This window comes from Thamnophis elegans, chromosome 11 (assembly GCF_009769535.1).
Source record: "Thamnophis elegans isolate rThaEle1 chromosome 11, rThaEle1.pri, whole genome shotgun sequence".
Classification (NCBI taxonomy): Eukaryota; Metazoa; Chordata; class Lepidosauria; order Squamata; family Colubridae; genus Thamnophis; species Thamnophis elegans.
In genome coordinates this window covers 6,875,969-6,902,992 of record NC_045551.1, presented here as the reverse complement: position 1 = coordinate 6,902,992, position 27,024 = coordinate 6,875,969, and the positions used below count along the sequence as shown (strand labels likewise).

Below are 27,024 nucleotides of genomic sequence, written 5' to 3'. Positions count from 1 at the left end.
AGAATAAGTACTAGGGAACCATCAAGGGCTTACCATACTTCCAAGTTAAGAAAGAAATACACATCATCATCCAAAATATTCCATTTTTTTGTCATCATGATGTCTGGACAGAACATCCCAAAATTTCATACCAGATAACATTTTAGAAAGGAAGTGATGATTTTGTAGAGTTCAAGTAAACCGCCTTATACAGAATAGGGGAATGGAGCTTCCTCTGTTACCAGGCCTTAGAGGGAAAACGCCCAGAGATAAGATCCAGGAGCAACCACAATCCTATCTGCTTATTAGCCTGCAGTTAATTCCATCAAATAGTAAAATAATGGCAAAAGTATTTTATCATAAAGAGGACTGGAATGATTCCATATTCTTTTGGAGTGCATTTTGCCACAACACTTTTAAGTTCTGAAAACATTAAAGGAGTTGTGCAATTTCGTTTCCTTGTGTGCTTGGGCATCTAGGGGAATCCCTATTCTCCCCAAGATGTAAACACAAGACACAAGGAAGAGGCAGATTGCCATTTTCCATTCCTGCATTTAAATCTTGACATCTATCCGGTAGAAGCATCTCTTAAATTAGCAGAATTCAAACATAAGCTTCTCTTTTCAGGAAACTGATAACCGAAGCCACAAAACCACAAGATTTTAGCAACCACAACTGGCTTTGTCTTTGTCTACATTGCAGTAAAACTGAGAATACAGGTCTGTAATGTCGATACAGCTATCTGGTGTACAACACAAACATGCACATATTTTGCTTACAGCCTGTATTAGCCTGCTGGGGCCAGTCTGCCTCCCTGAAGCAAAAACTGAATTCCAGTCCAATGCCCAGACTTGCTATGAATCTATTTGCCATTTCCCCTACTTTCAGGAGTACTGAGACCGACTTTATTTAGATTCAGGCCTGCAGCTTGGTGTGTGTAACTTACTATTGTTCTCTTTAACATTAGTTAGCCTGACAACGGTGGGTACAAAACTACGTACCCTTGACATTTTCAAGCGCACAATCCTGTTCCGGAGGGAAACAGATATTCACAGTATAAGTTCAGTGGCTGTTCTTACTGGCTGTTTCCCTCCTTTAAAGATCCAAGATTATTTGGCCGGCTTGGCTGCGTAAAAGACCTGGGAAAGAAACCTTGTCAGCAATGGAATCGTTTCTGCAGGATCTGCTTGTTGTGTGAATCCACACCTGTACGTATGCTTGTTTAACATTGGCAAGAGTCCTGTTATGATAAGCAGACAAAAGGCATCTGGTGGCTTATATCTGCGATAGGATGGAAAGGATCACACAGTGGTTTCTTCCCGTCTAAACCACCTGCCTCATAGTAGAGCATTGGCAAGAGTCCAATGTTTTCGCCCAGGGGAACAATTTCCAGTGTAAACAGTATTTGTGTGTGTGTGTGTGAATGGTCCATCTCTTCCTTGAGCAAGATAATGAAGGTCATGAGAAGAAGAACCACGAGGACAGAGAGTTGTGTCACTGATAGCCATCCACAGCAGAGCACAGTATCAAACTCTCCTAGAGCGTTTTCGATAAGAGTTTTCTCTGGTGGGCAGGAATAGTGCTAAGATGTCTGCACAGGAGGAGCACATAAAAAAAAAATCTGAGCCCCAAGCTATCACAGCACAAAAAACAGAATAAGCACCACCACAAGGATAACAAGGAGGATGATAATTGCACACCACTGTCTTCGATCTGCCAGTAAAAACAAAATCAAGAGGAAGAGAAATTAGCTTTTTACTTTCCAGAGAAGCTAGCTCTTTTCACTGAGAACAATGCTAGTGCTAAGTTTGAAAGGGGGGTGGGGGTGGGGGGGAGAAACAGCAATAAGCAAAAAACCATGGTGTTAAGGGAGATCTTTTGCAGAACAGTTCACTTAGGTAGCAACAATAGCACTTGGACTTATATACCGCTTCACAGTGCTTTACATCCCTCCCTAAGCGGTTTACAGAGCCAGCATATTGCACGCAACGATCTGGGTCCTCATTTTACCCACCTCAAAAGGAGGCCCCCTGACAAATGTGCGCTCGACAAAAGCGCGACCGACGAAACCGTGGGGAGAAAACCGCGAGTTTGAAATCGCGCCGATGAATGAGCGCAGAAGCGCGCCGACAACAGCGCGCCGACAAAAGCGCACCTTCAACGAACAAGTAATAAGTAACCTAACCCTGAACCTAACCCTGAACCTAACCTTAAACCTAATCCTGAACCTAACCCTTACCTTAACTTAAATCGCGTTTCCCTTACCTTAACTTAAATCGCGCTTCCCTTACCTTAACTTAAATCACGCTTCCCTTACCTTAACTTAAATCGCGCTTTTGTGGGCACGCTTTTGTCGGCGCGTTGTTGTGGGTGCGTGTATGACGTCGCGGTTTTATCGCCGCGGTTTCGTTGGTGCACTTTTGTCGTGCGCGCATTTGTCGGGTCACGCAAAAGGATGGATGGCTGAGTCAGCCTTGAGCCGCTCAGAATGGAACTCTTGGAGTGAGCAGCGAGTTAAGCCCTGCAGTGCTGCATTCTAACCACTGCGCCACCACGGCTCTTGGGACACATCAATCAATACGGTATGCACCACAAACAACTCACTCCTTCATATATATCAGTTTGCTGAATCAATGGCAGCATATTACTTTTTTTTTTACCAGCGTTTTTATTAACTGTACTTTGTTTATTTTACATATTTTATATGGCCACCCATCTCAACTGGGCAGCTGCCAACACATTAAAAACAATATTAACAAAACCTAAAAACTTATAATAGTTATCAAGAATAAATCTAAAGCCGGTAGGCAAGGCTTGGACCACCTAAACCTGTGCTGTGAAGGACATACATCCTAAGAGCCGAGGTGGCACAGTGGTTAGGGTGCAGTACTGCAGGCTACTTCAGCTGACTGCAGTTCTGCAGTTCGGCGGTTCAAATCTCACCGGCTCAGGATTGACTCAGCCTTCCATCCTTCCGAGGTGGGTAAAATGAGGACCCAGACTGTGGGGGCGATATGCTGACTCTGTAAACCGCTTAGAGAGGGCTGAAAGCCCTATGAAGCGGTATATAAGTCTAACTGCTATTGCTAACTGCTATACAGGTCTTCCATGCTTTGCAAAAGTGTCACATGCCAAATTAATCTCTTTTTTTATTATTTTAATTTTCTATCTTCTGACTTTAAGATTGCACTTTTGTTTTCTCAAGTCTGAACGAAGTGGTTTGAGACCCTCTACTGATGTAGAGGCTACAGCTGCTGAAGACTGTCTTGCCTTTCGAAAAAATGACATTTTTGTTACATTTTTATTAGATTTCAGGCTACTTACCACTAGTCATATGGGATACTTTTGCAAGTTTCTTCATAACATTGTCTATTCGGGACTGGGTACTGTCCATCTCATGAGAGAAGTCGTCCAACATACTGCAAGCACAAAAACAGGGCATTGATTATGCTCTGGACGATTGTTATTTCTCCACTAGCATTTCATAGCATCGCCTAACACTGTTCCAGAGGTGGGCTCCTACCAGTTCGCACCAGTTCGGTAGAACCGGTTCGTCAAATCTACCGAACCGGTTAGAAGAGGTTCCACCAGAAAGCAGGCCACACCTACAGAAGAGGTTCCAAAAATTTTTGAAACCCACCACTGACACACACACACAGAAAGAGAAAGAAAGGAAGAAAGAAATAAAGAAAAAAAAGAAAAAGTGAGAGATGAAAGAAAAAAGGGAAAAAGGGACAGAGAGACAAAAGGAAGGAAGGAGAGAGAGAGAGAGAGAGAAAGAAAGAAAGAAAGAAAGAAAGAAAGAAAGAAAACACAATGGCTGGCAAGCCACTCCCACCCGGTCTCATGGCCGGCAAGCCACTCCCACAAAGGAGGCCACACCCACAGAGTAGGTTCGAAAATTTTTTGAAACCCACCACTGACACACACACACAAAAAGAAAGGAAGAAAGAAATAAAGAAAAAAGAAAAAAAAGAAAAAGTGAGAGAGAGATGAAAGAAAAAAGGATAAAGGGACAGAGAGACAAAAGGAAGGAGAGAGAGAGAGAGAGAGAGAGAGAGAAAGAAAGAAAACACATGGCCTGCAAGCCACTCCCACCAGGTCACATGGCCAGCAAGCCACTCCCACAAAGGAGGCCACACCCACAGAATAGGTTCGAAAATTTTTTGAAACCCACCACTGCACTGTTCCCATGTTCATTACTGATATAGTGGCATAAACATGAACTGAATCTAAGGAGGCTGAGGTCCCTATGATGCAAAGGCCTATGCGTTGAAATTTCACATAAGAAAAGTTAGGCAAGAGTTTGTTACAAAAAGTTTTACCTAATAGAGAAGTAGATATAATTTGGAAGAGTCTTGGAGTCTAGTTCCTTCATGAGACTTGATTGTAGCTATCATCTTTTTCCCCTCTTTCAGTCATTACTTTCCCCACAATTTTCCCTTCTTCGTTTATTCATTTTATCTCTCTCACACAAACTTCGTATGATCTTTCACTTATATATAAATTTTCTTATATCACAGCCTTCCTAATCTATTATTACAAAAAGGCCCAACTGGAAGTTATGTAAGACATTCATCATTGTCTCCTAACAGTATTAGTAATGGTAAGGATTTCAGCCTTACCATAAGGATTTCTGTTCATTACTGGTGGGGTAAGGTGTGTTCAAAAATATTTTGTCTTCGTGGTGAATAAAAGAGCAACGGGGTAGGGATAATTTCAATTGGAAAATAATTTCTTAGTTCATAATGGCATCTTCCCATCCCATAATTATTTTAATGTTCTAAAAATTCTTTGTATACTTAATATCTAATTTGGAAAATAACTGGTATTAAAAAAAAAATGAGGAGAAGCATACATGTTTGTTTTCAAACATTATTTTTTCAGATGAAATAGAAAAACAGCAATCTTGTTTTTTAAGCTTAAAGTTAGCTGGACAGCACTGGAAGAATCACAACAATGAACCAATGAAACCCTTTAAGAAACAAACAAGCTGATTGCTTGAGTGTATTTGTGAGAAACAGTATCTCTAGAAATAAAACAATTTATCATTCTAAATTGAAGATTCTATTAGTAAATTTCCCCCTTTGTCTGAATTGCTACTTTTCTATCAGTGTCTACCACACTGAATGAATCCTTTCTTTGAGTCCCATTTGTTCATTCCAAACTATGTTTTAACGCTGAAGGTTAAGCCAAAACGACTTTGCTTTTAATGTTTTGGTTTGTACAGACGAGGATGCATCTTGCTGATTTCATTTCATAAACCCACAGAGTAAATGAGATTAAATACTTAGCATTTCCAGGAAATGCCAAATAATTTGTAGCATTCAGTTCTACATAAGGAAGCTAACCATTCCTGAGGCAATTTACTGTGTTTCTCGTTAGTCCTTAACGTTGCCTTCTGCAAGAAGGGCGTGGCACAAGCAGTCTCTTTTATAATCAGGAGAGGATCTTAATAAGCATCAGCTGAGCGTAATCATCTCCTATAATTATGCCGTTGTTCTTGCCGCCGAGTAGCCCTTCGATGGCGTGCATCCCGGAACAACTCACAGGTGTTTTCTGGAACACTCCCTCTTGTCTCCTCCCCACTGATCCAAGGCTTACCATTTACTGAACCAAGCCAAACTAAGTTAGGCCAATTATTTTTGCTGCTGGGTGAGAGAACAATATTGGTAAATTGCACCAAAGATACTATCGTGCACATACTCAATAACTTTCTTTCTGACTCTCACACATCCTAGGTATGATTGTTCATGAAGAAGTTAATACAGTGGTGGGATTTAGCTGCCAAGAAGGCTGCTAATAATAAATTTATATTATGCACACAAGGATTCAATTTGCTTAATACTCACACAGCTTGTTCATCCAATTCCCCTCCAATGCGTTGGGACATATTCTTTAGTACTCCAATACTGCCAGAGACCAGCTCCAACTGTTCATCCTGCTGATCAATGATTAACTGGAACATAGAATAGAGTTGGATGGGGAGACAGGAAGAGATGAAAGTGTTACGCAGTTCAAATTATGCATTGAAAAGATCACTGGCTACAGACTGCAAAGTGCTCTGGATTCTTGAGCATCCAGATACTGCCTTGAAGAAAAAGTTCATCTTGCCATTAAAATGACTGAAGAGGGGAAACAAAAGTTATACTTAAACCCCACCTCTTAAAGGAAAAAAACCCCTCCTTACATTCCTGCCCAGATCTGAAAATAGCAATAGCAGTTAGACTTATATACCGCTTCATAGGGCTTTCAGCCCTCTCTAAGCGGATTACAGAGTCAGCATATTGCCCCCACAGTCTGGGTCCTCATTTCACCCACCTCGGAAGGATGGAAGGCTGAGTCAACCTTCAGCCGGTGAGATTAGAACCGCCGAACTGCAGGTAACAGTCAGCTGAAGTGGCCTTCAGTACTGCACCCTAACCGCTGCGCCACCTCGGCTCTTAATAGGCAAAACTGAATTCCTGCAACCATGATTTGTCTAGCTAATAATACTTTTCAATAATACTTTTTAATTTAAATGGGTGTGAGTTATTAATTAACTGGAGAATGACATGCCAACATCCAGAGTAGGGGCTTCCTTGACTCAAAGCCTGGTTCATGGGTATCTTTAACCCTGAGAATGTGTATCTATGTGCGGGAGAGGAGCATCCTGATTTCTGTGTCTTCGTACAAAGTAGAAAAAATTCATTCACGCTTGCTATCGGTACCAAATATATGTGTTGTATATGAGCCGAGGTGGCGCAGTGGTTAGGGTGCAGTACTGCAGGCCACTTCAGCTGACTGTTATCTGCAGTTCAGCGGTTCTAATCTCACCGGCTCAAGGTTGACTCAGCCTTCCATCCTTCCGAGGTGGGTAAAATGAGGAGCCGGATTGTTTTTGGGGGCAATATGCTGACTCTGTAAACCGCTTAGAGAGGGCTGAAAGCCCTATGAAGCGGTATATAAGTCTAACTGCTATTGCTATTGCTATGTGGGATGAATATACATTTGGCCGTTCCCAGACACTCTTTGAGAAAGAAATGCTCTTAACATCTTGGGGACATGATACCCACTGTCACCTCCTGACTCCCCCAATGTGAAATACAAATGTGAATGTATCCTTTTTTCTTAATTGAAAATTTTTAGAAATTTTTTTTTGCAAATGTTTACCTCCCCCCCTGCCCTCCCCACCCGAACCCCCCCAACCTCCCCTCCCCCCGACTTCCCAGAACAAATACAGGATATAAATCTTTAACAAAGATGTTCTAAAATAAACTTAAAGAAAGTTAGTATCATCTTTCATTTGAGCTTTAACTCCTCTTTTGTTAGGCTAGCTCTAAAAAGATTATATCATTCCTTTTTTCTTCAGCCATAAACTATCTGGAATTTCTTAGTCCCATATTTATTTTGAGTATAGTCAATCCATCTTCTCCACTCCAGTTTATATCTCTCATTTGAGTGATCCTTGAGATATGCTGATATTTTAGCCATCTCTGCTAGGTTTGTTACTTTTAATATCCATTCTTGAATAGTAGGCAAATCTTCCTTCTTCCAGTATTGCACCACCAACAGTCTTGCTGCGATTATTAAATGCAAAATCAGGTTAGTCTCTATAGCAGTAAATGTGAATGTATCCTGAGGTTGCATATGAATCTCACCTATTGTATTAAGAATCTGTGAGATATACATATGATTTGAAATAGTTACTATATGGATTAGTGATTAATAATGGAAAACAATTCTTGGAACTCTGGATGATTGGTGACATTATGGTCAATGGAAAATATGAACGTATATTATAAATTAATGGGAATTATTTGTTCTAATCTCCGCTTTTTCTCCCTAGAGATAGGTGATATTATAATACTTGAAAGACTCATTGTTATTTGATAGATAATTATGAATTCAAGGAAATAAGGATTGATACAAATGAAATAATATTAATGGTAATTTTGAACACATAATGCTCAATGACAACGAAATATTCAGTTATGTTTAATGCAAAACCAGTGATGTTAATCCTAAGCTTAAGAATTGATGCACAAAAACTTGTAACCAAACGACATACTTGATGAAATGGAGGAAAGTTGTTCTTTTTTCCTGCTTTGTTTTGTGTTGTGGCCCAGGAGGAGCTGTTGGAGCTGCCACCAGACTCCAACAGCGAGGGGTCTTATGAGTCGGCCCTGGAGGAGGTGGAGGACCCTGGACAGGGTGCCGACTCCGAGCAGGGCGAGGAGAGACTGGTTGGCCACCAGGTGGCGCCGGAGCCTTGGATCAGTGGGGAGGAGACAAGAGGGAGTGTTCCAGAAAACACCTGTGAGTTGTTCCCGGATGCACGCCGTCGAAGGGCTACTCGGCGGCAAGAACTGTGTAATTATAGGAGATGATTATGCTCAGCTGATGCTTATTAAGATCCTCTCCTGATTATAAAAGAGACTGCTTGTGCCACGCCCTTCTTGCAGAAGTCAACGTTAAGGACTAACCAGAAACAAACTTGGCAGGCTGGATTGCTGCCAGAGTTTGTTGGCATTGCTGCCAAGTATTTGTAGGACTTGCTGCCAGAGTGCTTATCTCTTTGTTTATGTGGCTTGCAGCCAATGAGAGTCTGGACTGATTAAAAGAAACATTCTCATTTACGTTGGTTTCGGCTTTCATTCCTGGACGAAGAAGGGGGGGGGTCAGATCAGTTTTGGATGTGTTGTTTTGTTTAAAAAGAATAAAAATATATTTTTTAAAATATAGAATCTGTGAGATTTGTGGGTGAAAGCCTCATCTGGAAATCTCATTCTATAAGTGGCTAGTTGGGATCCTTGCAAAGAAAGACGGATTCAGGCTACCTGCTGCTGTGCTTGCTGGTCTTCAATGAAGTGTGAATTTGCAGACTGCAGTTCTCGATCCAAGCGGGTGTATTTATCCGGCCTGGAGCTCCAGCTGGGTGTTCTACTTTCTCCCAGAAGCACCTGCGTAGGAAATACAGGGTCAGTTATAGCAAGATGTTAAAACTGAATCCTTGCAAAGAGGTAGATGCTGTTCTGCCATCTCGGGATTTGATTTTGAGATGAGCTGGTACTCGCTTGAAGCCGCAGACAGGATATTTGAGGGTTCTCCTGAATTCACACCCACTGCTTTGACTGATGCACTGGTTGAAGTCTAATCTTGTTATTAAAATGTTTTTATTTTCCATTTTTCCATTTTCATACACTCACATATATATTGTGCATAGCCGGGGCCATACAACATTAAACAATAATCACAGCAATTCCTCTTGTCAACAATACCCCCCAAAATAGAAACCCAATATACCTCTTCCACTCTCCATACACCTCTTTCTTCCGCCCCCCTCCAACTTTCTATCTTCCCTCCATCATCCCCCTCTACCCTACTTCCCCTCCCCCTCTACCACTCCTCTCTCCCGATCCACTCCCTCCCTTCCTTCTCACCCTCCCTCCCATCCTCTCTCCCGCCCTCTCTACCCCTCTTTCTTCTATCCCACTCCTCCTCCCCTTGGTGTATTTCTACTATATGTCAATGTACTCAACTTGTCCTATTTTTACTCGCTTGAAGCAGCAGACAGGATATTTGAGGGTTCTCCTGAATTCACACCCACTGCTTTGACTGATGCACTGGTTGAAGTCTAATCTTGAATGTCTTGGTGACAGTAATGCAAGCTCTCACCACCTCTAGGTTATACTGCTACATATTTTAATAGGAATGCTTTTTTTCCCAAGGTACTAATTATGACCTTCAAAGCGCTCCATGGCTTAGGCCCAGGATACCTGCGAGACCACCTACTGCTACCGGTAGCCTCCCATCGTCCAGTGCGATCCCACAGAGTTGGCTTCCTCAGGGTGCCGTCAGCCAGACAGTGTCGGCTAGCGACCCCCAGGGGGAGAGCCTTCTCTGTGGGAGCGCCTTCCCTCTGGAAGGAGCTGCCCCCGGAGCTTCGTATAATCCCCAACCTCCGGTTCTTCCGACGCGCCCTAAAAAGTTGGTTTTTCCAGCAAGCCGGCCTGGCCTGAACAAAACAAAATAAATAAATTATTGATCATTGTTAATTTTAATTCAAATTGTTTTTAAAAAAATGTTATTGTCAATTCTAATTGGATTTCTTTGGAATATTCTATTTAATTTTTTTTTAACTTTTGTATTATGTGTTTCTTTTAATGTTGTACGCCACCCTGAGTCCTTGGGAGAAGGGTGGCATATAAATCTAATAAACCTAAACCTAATAGTATCTAGATTCTGGTGCAAAAGGTGGTGGCCTTCATACTGACAAGTGGAGTAGTAGAGTAGTAGAGTAATACCTACTACACAGGGGTGGGTTTCAACCCGTTCGTGGCGGTCCCTGCGAACCAGTTGGTCGGCGAACCCGGAAGTAAATAACTTCCGGGAACGGCGAAGGGCCCAGCCGCCCGCCCATGCTCCTTACCCGGTTTTGACGAGTTCTGCGCTTCCACGCATGCGCAGGATGCATACAGCGCCTGCGCGATCCTCCAGGAGCAGCTGGAGCATCGCACAGACGCTAGTACGCATGCATGCGCCATGCACGTGCACGAGGACGCTGCCAGCCCTGTTCCAATCGAACCAGTTGGAACGGGGCGAGAAACTCACCCCTGCTACTACAGCTGCACAACAGAAACTGCACTGGCTTTCAATTGGCTTCTTGGTTCAATTCAAAGTCCTGCTTTTAATAACATGAAGGATTAACATAAAACAGAAGATGCCTCTCTGGCACCGTGTTTCCCCCAAAATACGACAGGGTCTTATTTTCTTTTTACCTACAAAATATGCCTTGGGGTTTATTATGGGGGGAGGGTTTATTGTTTTGGGGTTGCCGGGGGGCTGCTCTCTTGCGAGCGGGCTCCCAAAGAGGCGGGCACAGCCTCATGGGCGAATGGCTGTGTTGCGCTGTCGCAGCAGCGCAACACAACAGCCATGAAGCGACCACATTCACGAGCAGCCACCCGGCAACCCCCCTTTGCAGCCGGGCATGCACCCTGCACATGGGCACATGGCCCCCCACATATGCTTGGTAGACCCAAAGACCAGATGGCTGGCAGGTGGCATGCACGATGGAGCTTAGCTGGTGCCACAGCTTGTGTGCCCACAAAGGGGCTCTGTGTGCTACCTCTGGCACACATGCAGTGGTGGGTTTCAAAAATTGTTCGAACCTACTCTGTGGGTGTGGCATCCTTTGTGGGAGTGGCTTGCCGCCCATGTGACCGGATGGGAGTGGCTTGCCGCCCTTGTGACTGGATATGAAGATGCCGACGACACTTGTCAGAACCACCTTAAATTACTTCACACACAGCACTGGCATGCATAAGAATAGGATGTAAACTTGTTTTTTAAAAGGCATCTTTGGTTTGCGTTAAAACAACTTCAACACACGCAATGTTCTGATTGCGCCACAAACGCAGTAGTCATCCTTACCTTTCACAGAGGCACTGAGTTTTATAAATAGGAGCATGATAGTGTAGAATAATCCTATCCAAGGACCAGTGGTGGGTTTCAAAAAATTTTGGAACCTCTTCTGTAGGTGTGGCCTGCTTTCCGGGTCCACTGGTGGAACCTCTTCTAACCGGTTCAGTAGATTTGACGAACCGGTTCTACCGAATAGGTGCGAACTGGTAGGAACCCACCTCTGCACACATGCCATAGGTTTGCCACCCCTGGCTTATGACTATCAGCATCAGGTATCAGTGGGGAGTGCTATTTGCTGGTTTACTGACACTTTTTAATCATTCTCAATTTTGTGGGTGTTTTTGGTCTGACTGTTGTATTCCATTCAGTCTCTACTAAGTGGGATGGACAATTAATACTGTAAACAAACAAGCCACCCCCTCTTATTTTAAACTGTTTGTTAGTTATTTCAATTGTATGTTTTTGATTCAGAAACCTCCACAATGTATACTTGATTGTGATGGCATGCAACAACTGTCAAGCAAATGGACAAACAAATACAACATACAAATCTCATGACTCAGACTGATCTCATCACATTTCCAAAATCAGATTTTTAAGACTCAGCAATTTTCTATTGTTAATGCTGCTGCAGCAGCTGAGTTTTCAAGCAGGTTATTAAGAAACATTTTCCTTATTCCTATATAAAAGGAACAATGGCAACAGGAAAAAAATGTATTAGTTTGAAATTAAGTAATTAAAGAGAGACTGAACTATAGTGATGACAAATAACCAAGAAGAAACCTCTGCTCATTTTAATCTACTTTTAGATCTGAACTTTTGCTGTTTCACAGCTATGTCAGACTCAGAACAATGTGAACTTGCAAGATTTAGCGATTTGCTTTCAGAAAAGCTTACATCTGCACAGTTTAACATGTACAGGCAATACTTAAGAAATAACATTCTGTTTACATATCTTTAAAGGGTGCACAAATTGTTGGCTGTTCATCTGAAATCAGTGAAGTGCGGTGAGGTTTATGGCTGGTGAGGCACTGGCACAGTGGTGGGTTTCAAAATTTTTTTTAGACTTGTGGACTTCAACTCCCAGAATTCCACAGCCAGGCATGCTCAGTCCCGATTTAAAGCGACAGCATTTGTTTTTCTCCTGTGTGAAAAAGTTTCCTTCATTCCTTCACGCGCAGAACGACGTGCCTCACCTACGTCAGGAATTTTTAGGCTTTGAACCCTTGCTTAACTCTGCTCGAGTGATCATAAAACACCAGACTAGATGAGGCACGTCGTTCTCCTGCCTCCTCCTGTAGAGGGCGCTTTTTAAGAGGCTTTTTTAAACAGTTAAGTAGAGTCATCCACGGTGACTCTGGCAGCAACTAGCTCAGCCTGACCTCAGCAGCTCTTGCCTTTTTCCTTTTACATTTTTTTTCTTTTCATGATGACAGTGGTGAGGCTCTGCCTCCCCTGACTGCACATCCCTGTCTGAAATCCAATCAGTCTTCAGCTCTTAACATGTCCAGGAGAGGCTCAAGTAACTGCCTGGCATCTCTTTCCCAAAGCAAGACAAAGATGATGCTGCCTCACACAAACTCATTTTGCACCAAAGCTGTGTCTATATTTGGAAATTCATGGTTTTTCTGTCTTCAGCAACCCAGCATTCACTTCCTGGTGGATTATCATTGTGAGCATAACAATAATTCCATCCTTTTCCATTAATTTAGGGGGAAAGCATGAACAAAGTCAGTGTGCTTCCTGAACTAAGTAAGGGAACTTCCCTTTCAGGGGAGTGGCTAATGTTAGAACCAGAGGTGGATTCCTACCAGTTCGCACCAGTTCAGTAGAACCGGTTCGTCAAATCTACCGAATTGGTTAGAAGACGTTCCACAAGAAAGCAGGCCACACCTACAGAAGAGGTTCCAAAAATTTTTGAAACCCACCACTGACACAGACAGACAGACAGACAGACAGACTCACAGAGAGAGAGAAAGAGAAAGAAAGGAAGAAATAAAGAAAGAAAAAAAGAAAAAAGAAAGAAAAAGTGAGAGAGAGATGAAAGAAAAAAAAGGAAAAAGGGACAGAGAGACAAAAGGAAGGAGAGAGAGAGAGAGAGAACACATGGCCGACAAGCCACTCCCACCAGGTCACATGACCAGCAAGCCACTCCCACAGAGTAGGTTCAAAATTTTTTTTGAAACCCACCACTGTTTAGAACTAAACACCTAATACAAACACTCCAGTCACAACTAACAAAGTTGGCATCCAAGATCCAAGATAATCCATTATCAATACTGACCTGCCTGTTTTTCTTTTCAGCCAGTGCTTGAACAGAAGTATTTGACATTTGATCCTTCATATCCTATTTTTTTTTAAAAAAAAAACAATATAAGTTAGCATAATTGACTGATACAGTAGTTCATTTACCATAAAACAATTTATGTGACAAATATAACCCAACTCCATTGTCAAATTTCTTGCTTTGTTTTCTTTGGGAATGTTTCAGAAACAGGAAACCTTGTAAGGGCCGCAAAGCTGATATTCATTTGCATTATTTGTTGTGGCCCGGCAGGAGCCGTTGGAGCTGCCGCCAGACTCCGACAACGAGGGGCCTTATGAGTCGGCCCTGGAGGAGGTGGAGGACCCTGGACAGGGTTCCGACTCCGAGCAGGGCGAGGAGAGACTGGTTGGCCACCAGGTGGCGTCTGAGCCTTGGATCAGTGGGGAGGAGACAAGAGTGAGTGATCCAGAAAACACCTGTGAGTTGTTCCGGGATGCACGCCGTTGAAGGGCTACTCGGCGTCAAGAACAACAGCGTAATTACAAGAGGTGATTACGCTCAGCTGATGCTCATTAAGATCCTCTCCTGATTATAAAAAAGGCTGCTTGTGCCATGCCTTTCTGCAGAAGTCAACGTTAAGGACTAACAAGAAACAAACTTGGCAGGCTGGATTGCTGCCAGAGTTTGTTTGCATTGCTGCCAAGTTTTGTAGGACTTGCTGCCAGAGTGCTTATCTCTTTGTTTATGTGGCTTGCAGCCAATGAGAGTCTGGACTGATTAAAAGAAACCTTCTCATTTACGTTGGTTTCAGCTTTCGTTCCTGGACGGAGGAGGGGGGGTCAGAACAATTATTTATTTCAGGAGTCAGACTAAATATAATCCACTGAAAAAGAAAATGGTGATGCGATCCCACTATTTTGCCAAGAAAACAAAAATGGATATTCACAAACTGAACAGTGTCAACATGATATTGGAAAATGGACCCTTCAGCTAGGAAATTGTTTCAACAAGTCAAACTAAACTTGATACGGTCAGAGTAAAGTTAGGATTGAATACTGACAATGTAGGAGTTTGCAACTTGGAATGCATTGCACGTCGGTGTCGAATCCTTGATGAACAAAAAAAATATATATCACACAACAGAAGGAGTAGCCAATTAGCTATCACTATTAGCAAAAGGACCTGAAACGTAGCACCCAAATACAACTTCCCAAATGACAGAATAATCTCAATTTTAATCCAAAGCAAGCTAATCAATATTATAATTCTAAATTTATGTTCCAGCCACAGATGTAAAGGAAATGCAAATTGAACAGTTCTATATGTTTAGCAACATCTTGATGGCGGCGGGGGGGGGGAACCCACCAAAAAGAGACATGATAGTAGTTATAGGAAATTAAAATGCTTAAGTTGGAAACATACAGTATGAAATAATGGGAGAATTTGGCTTTGGTGTACACAGGAAAGCCAGACACAAAAATAAAAAGCTAAAGATAAAATTCATAGAAAAGAGGTAAAACGAATATACAGTAAATTCTAGGAAAGGGACCTTGTAATTGATATGTCTAAAGATTTGGTCATGGAACTAGAGCCAGATGTTCTTGTCAGTAAAGTTAAATGAACTCTAAACAATATTTCTAATGCTAAAGCTGTGGCTAAAGTCAATGAAATATAAACAGAACCGTTCAACATCTTACAACATGATAGCCATACTGATAAAATGCTACATTCAATTAGTACAGGTAGCCCTTGATCAGTAGTGGATTTGAAACCCACCACTGCTCTATCCCGACATGGCTTCTTAAAGACCTCATAGCCAGGTTTTAAAAAAGGGTTGACAAAAAGCAAGCTGGCCAGTTATTATCACTGATACTTTTAGTTTACAAGAACTCAAAGGAGCAATCGCTATTAAAAACAATCTTAGAGAAATAATGTTCACGATGACTTAAAGAGTTAGAAATGACTAACAAATGTGCAAACCACCACAAATATGGGAACCCAGAAATAAAATACTTTTAAAAATACTTAAAGCAGGCATCTTGAGGACTACTGTAATCCCACAATCTGTAGACCTAAATGTCCTTCAAAATAACCATATCTGGTATAAAGGCATTTTGCTTTTGGTATTTTCATGAATTTTGACTTATAGTATTGAGGGAAGTGATGGATTGCCATTGTTAAAAAAAAAATCAATTTTCTACTTTAATAAAACAAAATCCTCTGTTTTATTAAAATAGAGATAAATATTGTAAGGTAAGTAAGTAAGTAAGTAAAATCTTTATTACGGTCAAAGACCAGCAATACACATTAGTTTTTACACTATATTAAAAAAATACTAACATTAAAATATAATTAAAAAGTATTGACATTAAAAGTGGATAATAACATAATGGTCCAAAGATTGTTAGAGGGATGTCCAGATAATTGGTACCAGATGACAACTATACTTCTGTAGCCAATTTTTTCCTTATGGACATTGCAGCCGCACAGAACTTTGCCACTGCATACATGGTAGCCCGTGTTTGTGTCCTGGAGGAGAAAGCCTAGATAAAAATGGTCTGCCCTCCCTGGCAATCTCTCTAATAAGGGGGGAATATGTGCAGACCTACAAGCTCTGTATAGCTCGCAGTGTAATAGAACATGTGAATTATCTTCCACTTCTCCTTTGCCACATATACAAACCCGTTCTGCTATAGGTGTTCTCTTATACCTGCCCTGGAGGAGTGCTGAAGGAAGAATGTGAAATCTGGCTCTGAAGAAAGCTATTCTTTGTTTTGGGGAGATCAGGTCATTTAGATATCTTGCCAATTCCCACACAGCCTGTTTGATTCTGTCCCTACTGTGGAGAGGCAACCTATTTAGTTCTTCTTGGAACTCCATGTCCCTCATTCTATTAATTACTACTTGCTTTGCTTGCTCAAAGCCTAGGGACATTGAGAATAATGGTGAGAGCCCATAAGAGCCCAGCTTGTGATCAATTGCTTGTTTCCAGGGGGAAGGGAAGCTGTCAGTCAACACTAGTGGGGACAGTATATTGTAAGGTATTTTTGCCCTCAGAAACATTGCACTGCATGGCCAGAATTATATTTTTGTTCATGAACAGCAATTTTGAGAGATATCTTCATTTTCCACTTAATTTCATGGTGAATTAGAAACTGTTTATGCTCTAATAAATAGGTAGAACTTCTTTTGCGCTATATCATCATGTTGCCTCAAGAAACTCAAGGGTCTTACCCGGACCACTTGCCGAGTGCTTGTGATGAAGGCTTTTCTCACACCTAGTTCCGTGGCATCAAGGTTGAACTTCCGAGGATTCGCTTCAACAATGCGTTGAGAATAATCAGTTAAGGGATTACATTTCAAATGCAATTTTTACTTATATATTTTCACGAAACCTTTAAAAATCAATAGTGCTAGTACACAAGGAAAAACTATCCTATCAGCATTTTTAGAACTGATATGCTCTTATGACTTGCTTTCTTGTTTCTTGTTTTGTGAGATCCAGGGCTAAAACCATGATCAACGACGCTACAGAAATCAATTCTGATTGTCTTTTGCGGGCTAAGTGCTTCTTAGACATACACTATTGTTGTAGCCCAGCAGGAGCCGTTGGAGCTTGTACCAGACTCCGACAGTGAGGAGCCCTATGAGTCGGCTCTGGAGGATGTGGAGGACCCTGGACAGGGTTCCGACTCCGAGCAGGGTGCAGAGAGGCTGGTTGGCCACCAGGAGGCACCTGAGCCTTGGACCAGTGGGGAGGAGACAAGGGAGAGTGAGCCGGAAGCCAGTAGTGAATTGTTCCTGGATGCCTGGCACCAAAGAGCTAATAGGCCTCAGGAACACTTGCGCAGTTACAGGAGGTAACTGCACTTAGCTGGTGGTCATTAGGCTCCTCTCCAGACTATAAAAGGACTGCTTATGCACACGGCCCTCTTGCAGAAGTCAACGCAGGAACTAATGTTGGAGAACATTATTGTGAGCTTGGCAAGCTTGTCTGTGCTGGTTTGCTGCCAAGGACCTGTCTGTCTGTTAATTAAATGCCGTAACTTATCTTTGGCTTGGATTGTGTGTTGGTGTGGGACGAGGGGGGGGGTCAGAACAACTATTAAATATCTCTTCCTCTAATAATGTTCCATTTGTGACTACAGACTGTGAAAAGGAAAGCGAACACGTATATAACAACTTTATACCCTGTAAATGTACAAAGCTGTCCATTGATAGACTATTATGTCTTATACTTTTATAAAGGATAAGAGTTATATATTTCTGCGTTCAACAACTGCTCCAAAATAAATTGGGTGAGAACTTTTATTTATTATTTATGTAATGTTTATATTTATTAATTTTATGGAAAAACCATTTGATTGCTTGCCTAAATACTGTGTGAATTTATTTAACTATTCACCCCAAGAACAAAAAGGATATTAATTGTTTCGTCTAAATCTTCAAGGTCCCACTCAATACTCCTTAAGTTGTTCCTCAGCTCATTTGTGGTCCAGTCAATTTCTTCTCTTGTAGCTGTTGACGGATCTTGTAGGAGTTCTGTCCATCTCTGGAACAGCCCCTGAGCAGTATTTACTGCCTTCTGAACTTCCCTGGAAGTGAGAGAGGGAGGAAAATCCTCATGAGTATTCACATAGAATCATCATATAAACTATAAGTACCATTATGGCACTATATGTCTCCACTAAAACTTCACTTTATAGACTAGTGCAGTGGTAGTCAACCTTTTTCTACCTACCGCCCGCTAGTGGATCTTTCATGATGGAAAAATGTCCTTACCACCCACCAGTTTTTGCGCAAGTGCGGAACATGAGCATATTTCTTTTTTTTTTTTCAGACATGGCTTCTAAATTTGTTTCACAATTTAACAACTGCTTTTATTCTTACGTTTTGATCTGCACTCCACACAGTGCTTTTTTCCCTCCTCTTTTCCCTTTTATTACAAACACCAAAAACAAGGCTGTGTTAGGTGCCAATTTTTATTAAGTGTCACCATCAAAACAAAATTCCTTTACCTGCTCTCTTCTTCTTTACCTTCCTTATAGTATTTCAATATATCAAGGATCTCTTTTTCCCTTTTTTTATTTTCTCCTTCTTCTTCCTTTACTTATTTCTTTCTTTTATTTTATAAGATAACAAAACTTAATTTATGAGCCAGACTAAACACTGCTTACTCTCTTCCTTTATTTTATCCCCTTTTCTCTATTTTTCCCCTTTTTTGTTATTTTTTTTAATCTTTTCCTTTTTATCTCCTTTTTTTAAACCTTCCTTAGGCAATGTACAAAAGTAAGGCTGAGCTAGTTAGCCCACTTATTATTATTAGCCAACAACAATTCTCTCCTGCTTATAACTTTTCTTTCTCCTATTTTGCAACTGCTCTGCTCCGCTTTATTTTATAAGATAACAAAACCTATCTGCCTGTCCCTGCTATCAGTTTCCACTCCTCCCCTTCCTCTTCCCACGTGTTTGCTTGTTTGCGTGCACGCACACGTTGGTTTATTGATGTGTGCACTCACGCGTGCCCATTCGCTCAAAAGGAGATTTTAACCTCCGAAGTCCCTACCGCCCACCTGGAATCCCGAAATGCCCACTAGTGGGCGGTAGGGAGCAGGTTGAGGACCCGTGGATTAGTGTATCAGTCAAAAAACCCTCATCCTTCAGTTTGAAAGTGAAATGCATGCATATAGCTGTTTGTCATATGCATAAAATAACATACGTGGGAGTTACAGTAGCTCATCTATATAATTGTGCATTTCTAGGTTCAATTTCAATGTATGAAGGGTGAGACTAAATCATAGCTAAGAATCCGAGATGACTGATATTTTACTCTTCTAACTTTCTACTAGACAAAAGATAGTGCTTAGTGGGGTACAAATTATCCCCATGATCTTTTTGGTGGAGGGAAATGATTTGAAGAATTTATCATTCACTATTTTAAACTGTCTTAAATACTAATAAAAGATCAGCCTTCACATCATATCCTCTTAATTTTAATCTAATGGATAATAAATATGAATAACCATATATTTTTTTTAAAAAACCACACTCATCTTGTCAAATCAGATCTAATCCTCAAACCCCAAAGTCCAAAGATGATTTTTCTCTTCATGTTGTACGAAATCTAACAGTGGTCTCCCAATAACAAGCAATTTAAGTCAGGTTATTGTTTCTAAGGAAAGCACTCAATTTTGCCATTTCATTGAGTTCCAGCATTTAACGGTATCTACCGCATTAAGTGTTCACTTACTGAAAAATGTTCAGCTGAGTCTGTCTTAAACTTCTGAGGTATCTTTCAAAAATACCCAGCCCTGTTCTGCAACTAATGTTTCATTTCCACTGATCTTCTAAAAGGGTTGGTTTATCGAAAGATGCAAAAGTTTACGTGCTGAAAATTCCCAGTAGTCATTTTATGGTATGAGATTTTGTTGGAACATTTTTGTATACGAGTTTTGTCAGCCTCTGTTTTGCTGCTTGCTTTCGGCTGCCATTGAAACGGGGAGGGGGGGGGTATGGTATTCGGCTGGGGGAATTGTTCAGTGCAGGAGTGACTTTAAAAAGGGAGCTGTTCTCACCATCTACTGCATATGCTGCAGAGAAAGGAGTTGCCGCCAAGGCCAACTGTCCGGCATACCAACCTGATGATGATTTTTAGTGAAAAGGTTTTTATTTTCCTTTTTTTTTTTTTCATTTTCCTACACTCACATATATACTGTGCATAGCCGGGGCCATACAACATTAAACAATAATCACAGCAATTCCTCTTGTCAACAATACCCCCCAAAATAGAAACCCAATATACCTCTTCCACTCTCCGTACAACTCTTTCTTCCACCCCACTCCAACTTTCTATCCTCCCTCCATCATTCCCCTCTACCCTACTTCCCCTCCCCCTCTACCACTCCTCTCTCCCGGTACACTCCCTCCCTTCCTCCTCACCCTCCCTCCCATCCTCTCTCCCGCCCTCTCTACCCATCTTTCTTCTATCCCACTCCTCCTCCCCTTGGTGTATTTCCACTATATGTCAATGTACTCAACCTGTCCTATTTTTACAGAGAAATTAAAGAGAAACAGTATACATGTGAAGTCGCATTACATTGAAATCTAACACATAGTATATATCCCTCCCTCCCCCCCACCCTCTCCCCCAACACGCCACCTCCCTCCCCCCCCCGACTTCCCAGAGCCTGTACACGGTATAGATTTTTAACAAACACAGTCTAAAATATATTGAGAAAAAAGAAATTAAAAAAAAGAGGTTAATAACATGATGATGATTTTTGAAGATGTCTCCCACATGACACCTGGATTGGACTACGGGATGGGGTTACCAAGGGGAGGGGATTGGGTCACATATTGATATCTATGATTACGCGCGCTTTTGCCTCAGATCTTGCTTTGCTTAGCTGCTATCTACTCATGGCCAGTAAAAGTACTCTTAATTCTGCAAAATGGATTTGAGTGGTTTCTTTCTTGGTTACTGAGGGAAGCAGCCCTAACAAGTTCACTGAACACCATTAAAAAGTTAAATATGTCTTGCACTTTTTCAGTCACCATCAGTGTGTTAGAATAGTGGTTCCCAAACTTGGCAACTTTAAGACTTGTGGACTTCAACTCCCAGAATTCTCCAGCCAGCAGAGCTCTGCTGGCTGGAGAATTCTGGGAGTTGAAGTCCACAAGTCTTAAAGTTGCCAAGTTTGGGAACCTCTGTGTTAGAAGGGTCTCATGGAAGTCCCTTCTCAGAAATAATGCCACAATCTAGAGCAGGGATAGTCAGCCTTTTTATACCTACCGTACACTTTTATATCTCTGTTAGTAGTAAAATTTTCTAACCGCTCACCGGTTCCACAGTAAAGATGATTTACTACCCTCCCGGCCTTCCGCAAAGCTGTTAAGTCCTGGCTGCTCCAGCAGGCCGGGGGGGGGGGGGGGCGCGCGATATATCCAGCCTCCCGGAGATTGTGATTGTTGTATATTTTAATGTTGTTTGTGTATTATTCCCCCTCCCTTGTTTTATTGTAAGCCGCCCGGAGTCCTTCGGGAGTGGGCAGCATACAAATCAATAAAACTATCAACTATAACTATAAACTAACTAAAGTAGGGAAGTAACTTTACTTTATAAAGTTTATAAAGCAGGGTTACAGCAAACCCCTACCGCCCACCATGAAAGCTGGAACGCCCACTAGTGGGCGGTAGGGACCAAGTTGACTACCATTGATCTAGAGGAATGCCAAGAAAGGACTTGGATCACATTAATTCAATCCTATGGGAGAAATTCTGAAAACACCCAAGACTCAAGAGAGGGTTCATTACTTGGAACCATTAAATACTCTCATCAATTATCCTGGTTGCATGGAAAAGAAAGGAAAAGTAAAGGATGTCTCCCCCCCGCCCCGTCAACCAAATAGACTTTTCTCACCCCCCACCCCACTCCTTCTTTACGTCTTTGACTACACACCTTAGTAACACATTAGAAAAAAGTCTTCTTCAAACAGTTTATAACACACAGGGGCCTTCAGTTCCACAAGGACTCATTCAAAATTAGCAAAATGTTCCGAGAATGCCACTTACACAGTAGGCTATGGCTGTTGTGCACATACTGTAATGAATTCAGCATGTGAAATAAGTAAACAAAATACAGTATCTTTCCGTAGCAAAACGATTGCTGAATGATGAATGCATTCAGCCTGGGACAATAATAGCATTTCACAACCAATTATAACAATTAACAGCTCAACATACAACAAACTACGGTATTTTTCTGCACCATTAAAGGTTCCACCATTGGCGAAATTAAATTTGAGGAGGCAATAAAAAATATGTTATATTATGACATTATTTTAATTTCAAAGAATGTGCAGTGGGTTATCCTATAGGTGAAGTACATCCCTTTATTTCATGAGAGGGCAGACTGGGGTGCTTAGAAGACCAATGACAATCAGGCTTACCAAATATTATTATTTCTCTTAATATATTCTTGTACATAAGTTTTGGATTAGCTTTCCCTTAACCTAATGTCTTTCAGACATGTTAGATTATAACATTTATTATTCCCAACAAACACCCTGGAGTTGGCTGGGGATGGTGAGGGCTGTTATCCGACACATCTGGAGAGGATCAGGTCAAGAAAGCTTAATATAGTAACAGAAAATAGAAATATTTGAAAGGTTGATTAAAACTGAACAGTATGCAATCTTCCTGCCTATCCACATGTGTGCATATATTGTACACTCTATTTGTTTTTTTTTAATTTATTTTATCAATTTCATATATACATTCACAATTATATGATCTCATAACTGTTATTAATAATATGTATTTATAACAATTTTTTCCCTACAGTTGACAATATACTTGAAGATTGCTTTCTTACCATCCCATAGATCCATCTTATCTTACAACGGTCCTACTTCTTCTTCCCTCCCTCCCTCTTTCCTTCTCCCGTTTCTTCTCTCCTGCTCTCCTTCCTTCCCTCCCTCCTTCCCCCTTCCCTCCTTCCTTCCTTCCCTCCTTTCTTCTCTCCTTCTCTCCTTCCTTTCCCCCTTCTTTTCCTCCTTCCTTCTCTCCTACATTCCCTCCTTCCTTCCCTCCTTTCTTCTCTCCTTCTCTCCTTCCTTCCCTCCTTCCTTCTCTCCTTCCTTCCCTCCTGTACTCTCTATTTGATGCATTCTAAATGTAGCTATATTTCTTTCTTACAGTAGCTTGTGTGAATGCTTCAGCTGTAACAGCATTCTAAGGCAAAATATTTAAATATCTGTGCTTTAAAGCTGTTTATCTACATACTATTGAAAATGATCAGGGTATAAAAATATCTTGCTGTGCAAATGGAAAGCTCATAATCCTGACCTAAAGACAATATTGTAGCTCAATGATCAGTAATGACAAACAAAAGCCAACAATTGTTGTAGGATGAGACCAAGAGTCATCGTGGAATGATGATATAGAGAGGAGGAGGATCATGGTTTTCTTTCTGGGAGTTAAGGAAGATTTGGGAGGAGGTACAGTGGTTATTTTTAATCCTCTTAAATCAATTCATGCACTATACTTGTATACATTACACATCAAAATGTTCGGAAATCATTCTTTGATTTTTTGGCAGCCTTATTAGGAAAAGCCTGAGTGGTACAAAACAGGGAGTGGGAAGGCATATGAAATCCTGGCCCCACGCTATTCTATAGTGTGGCATTCTGAAATATTGTCTCACAAGTATCACCTAATTAATTAATAGATATTTGCTAAAACTTTCTTGCATACCTACACATCCAACCCCCTTTTCTTTAGGAAAATAACCTGCTATATCAAACTGAATAAAATAACTTGATATGCCCTGCATCAACTATTACCCAGTTGAACTGAGAGAACTTCCCCCCAGTTTCCACCATTCCAATTCCTTCCTTAAATCTCGCATTAAGATATATCTGTACACACCTCCTCTAGCTTCATAATGCAGACCGACAGAGCCAGGAAAATGGAGCCAATCTTATCTCCCCTCCAGCTCCCTTTAGGATTTTAGCCAGCACCACTGCAGACAAGTTTCTGCTTGCAACTTTTTATCAAGGTGTGGTCAGATAAGCTTCGAACAGGACCAAGATTTTTGCTTCTGCTAGGGGAGCTGAACCTCCGAAAAGGAAGCGACACCTTACAAACCCACCTGTGCCATTTTTCACAACATTCCCCCCCCACCTCTTTCAACTAGCTGCAACAATGTAACAAAACACGGAAGGGTATTTGGTATTAAATATCATGGATGTTTAGCTAGAATAGGATATGAGGATTTAATGTTAATGGAGGACTTTATAAATAAGTAAATGAAAGGCCAGTAGGTGTTTATGTATTAAATCTTGGTATATTTTATGATGAAGGATGTTTAAATAATCATAGTCAAATAAAAGTGGAGGTATGATGATGGCAATATAATAAATATCCGAGTTAAGATATTAGAATTAATATGAATTAGATTTGATGACGGTGGAAGAGATGCACGAAAGCCCTTTTGTAACCAACTGATACACTTTCTATAGTATGTAAGGAAGGAGGATTTGTATGTTTGTTTTGAAAATAAAAATATATATTTTTAAAAAACACGGAAGGGTATTTGGTATTAAATATTATAGATGTTTAGCTAGAATAGGATATGAGGATTTAATGTTAATGGAGGATTTTATAAATAAGTAAGTGAAAGGCCAGTAGGTGTTTATGTATTAAATCTTGGTATATTTTATGATGAAGGATGTTTAAATAATCATAGTCAAATAAAAGTGGAGGCATGATGATGGCAATATAATAAATATCCGAGTTAAGATATTAGAATTAATATGAATTATATTTGATGACGGTGGAAGAGATGCACGAAAGCCTTTTGTAACCAACTGATACACTTTCTACAGTATGTAAAGAAGGAGGATTTGTATGTTTGTTTTGAAAATAAAAATTAATTTTAAAAAAAAACACGGAAGGGTATTTGATATTAAATATTATAGACGTTTAGATATGAGGATTTAATGTTAATGGAGGATTTTATAAATAAGTAAATGAAAGGCCAGTATGTGGTTATGTATTAAATCTTGGTATATTTCATGATGAAGGACGTTTAAATAATCATAGTCAAATAAATGGAAATAAAATGTATGATGTATTAAATCTTGGTATATTTTATGATGAAGGACGTTTAAATAATCAGACAAATAAATGTCAATAAAATGTATTATGTATTAAATCTTGGTATATTTTATGATGAAGGACGTTTAAATAATCCTAGTCAAATAAAAGTGGAGGCATGATGATGGCAATATAATAAATATCCGAGTTAAGATATTAGAATTAATATGAATTAGATTTGATGACGGTGGAAGAGATGCACGAAAGCCTTTTGTAACCAACTGATACACTTTCTACAGTATGTAAAGAAGGAGGATTTGCAGGTTTGTTTTGAAAATAAAAATTAATTAAAAAAAAAAACACGGAAGGGTATTTGATATTAAATATTATAGACGTTTAGATATGAGGATTTAATGTTAATGGAGGATTTTATAAATAAGTAAATGAAAGGCCAGTATGTGGTTATGTATTAAATCTTGGTATATTTCATGATGAAGGACGTTTAAATAATCATAGTCAAATAAATGGAAATAAAATGTATGATGTATTAAATCTTGGTATATTTTATGATGAAGGACGTTTAAATAATCATAGACAAATAAATGTCAATAAAATGTATTATGTATTAAATCTTGGTATATTTTATGATGAAGGACGTTTAAATAATCATAGTCAAATAAATGGAAATAAAATGTATGATGTATTAAATCTTGGTATATTTTATGATGAAGGACGTTTAAATAATCATAGACAAATAAATGTCAATAAAATGTATTATGTATTAAATCTTGGTATAGTTTATGATGAAGGGCGTTTAAATAATCATAGTCAAATAAAAGTGGAGATATGATGATGGCAATATAATAAATATCCGAGTTAAGATATTAGAATTAATATGAATTATATTTGATGACGGCGGAAGAGATGCACAAAAGCCTTTTTGTAACCAACTCATACACTTTCTACAGTATGTAAAGGAGGAGGATTTGCAGGTTTGTTTTGAAAATAAAAATATATTTAAAAACAACAATGTAACAAAATACGGAAAAGGAAGCGCAAATCTCACAACCAGCCTGTGCCATTTTTCGCAACATTTCCCCAACCCCTTTCAACTAGCCGCAACAATGTAACACAATGTAACACAATGTAACAAAACACAGCAGGGAAGATTTTCCTGTTGGAGAGCGAGCAGGGAGGGGGGGGGGGGAAGAAGGAAAACCCTCCGAGAAATCAAGACAATGGGTTCAGGTCCAGAAGTGGCACCGTTTCCAAGAAGAAGGCCGATCGTTCTTCCACTAAGACGCAGGGCAGAGGCGGGCTGACCCCCCCACGGAGGACGAGGCCAGGAATACCAGCCACACTCTTGCAAGGCCTCCTTTCCTTCCTCCTCCTCCTCTTCCTCCTCCTCCTCCTCTTGGGCTGCCCACCTACCCTTTCACCACAAAGAAGGGGTCCTCCATGGACATGACGCCTGGCACCCGTCGCCGTGCGGGCTTGGCTCCGGCTTGCTCCCCCCCCGACCCACGCCGTGCGGAGAGCTTTCCAGGCTGGATCGCGGGTTCGCTTCCCGAGGCTTGCAAACCCTTCTGCGCTGCCCCCAGCAGTAGATAGATAAGTGTAGGGATGAAGAAGGGTCTCCTTTAAGAAACGTCCTCCTGGGAAATGTAGGCAGAGGCTGCCTTATGGGAAATGTAGTTCCATGGCATGTGATCACATCTGTGCTTCTGATTGGCCACTGGGACACTGCCTGCAGGCAGAGATAGTGGCCAATCATC

General features: G+C 40.7%; 1 protein-coding gene across 1 annotated transcript; it reads right to left on the bottom strand.

Annotated features, from left to right (window-relative positions):
* Positions 1-69: 69 nt before the first annotated feature.
* STX6 (syntaxin 6) lies at positions 70-26,901 on the bottom strand. The gene is made up of 8 exons (XM_032226765.1): positions 26,681-26,901; positions 18,077-18,246; positions 16,886-16,980; positions 13,670-13,732; positions 8,799-8,921; positions 5,832-5,938; positions 3,304-3,398; positions 70-1,692 (listed from the first exon to the last, which is right to left on the bottom strand). Exons 1-8 carry the CDS (start codon positions 26,713-26,715, stop codon positions 1,616-1,618), a joined length of 765 nt encoding a protein of 254 aa, XP_032082656.1. The 5' UTR covers positions 26,716-26,901; the 3' UTR covers positions 70-1,615.
* Between the last annotated feature and the right edge of the window lie 123 nt (positions 26,902-27,024).

Excerpts from the sequence above, each read along its gene's own strand:
- STX6 (XM_032226765.1), bottom strand. The coding sequence starts at position 26,715 with ATGTCCATGGAGGACCCCTTCTTTGTGGTGAAAGG. Across the intron at positions 16,981-18,076 it reads AGATTTAGACGAAACAATTA|GCATTGTTGAAGCGAATCCT; the intron begins ATATCCTTTTTG and ends ATTATTCTCAAC. Across the intron at positions 3,399-5,831 it reads GAATTGGATGAACAAGCTGT|TATGTTGGACGACTTCTCTC; the intron begins GTGAGTATTAAG and ends TTGTGCTTGCAG.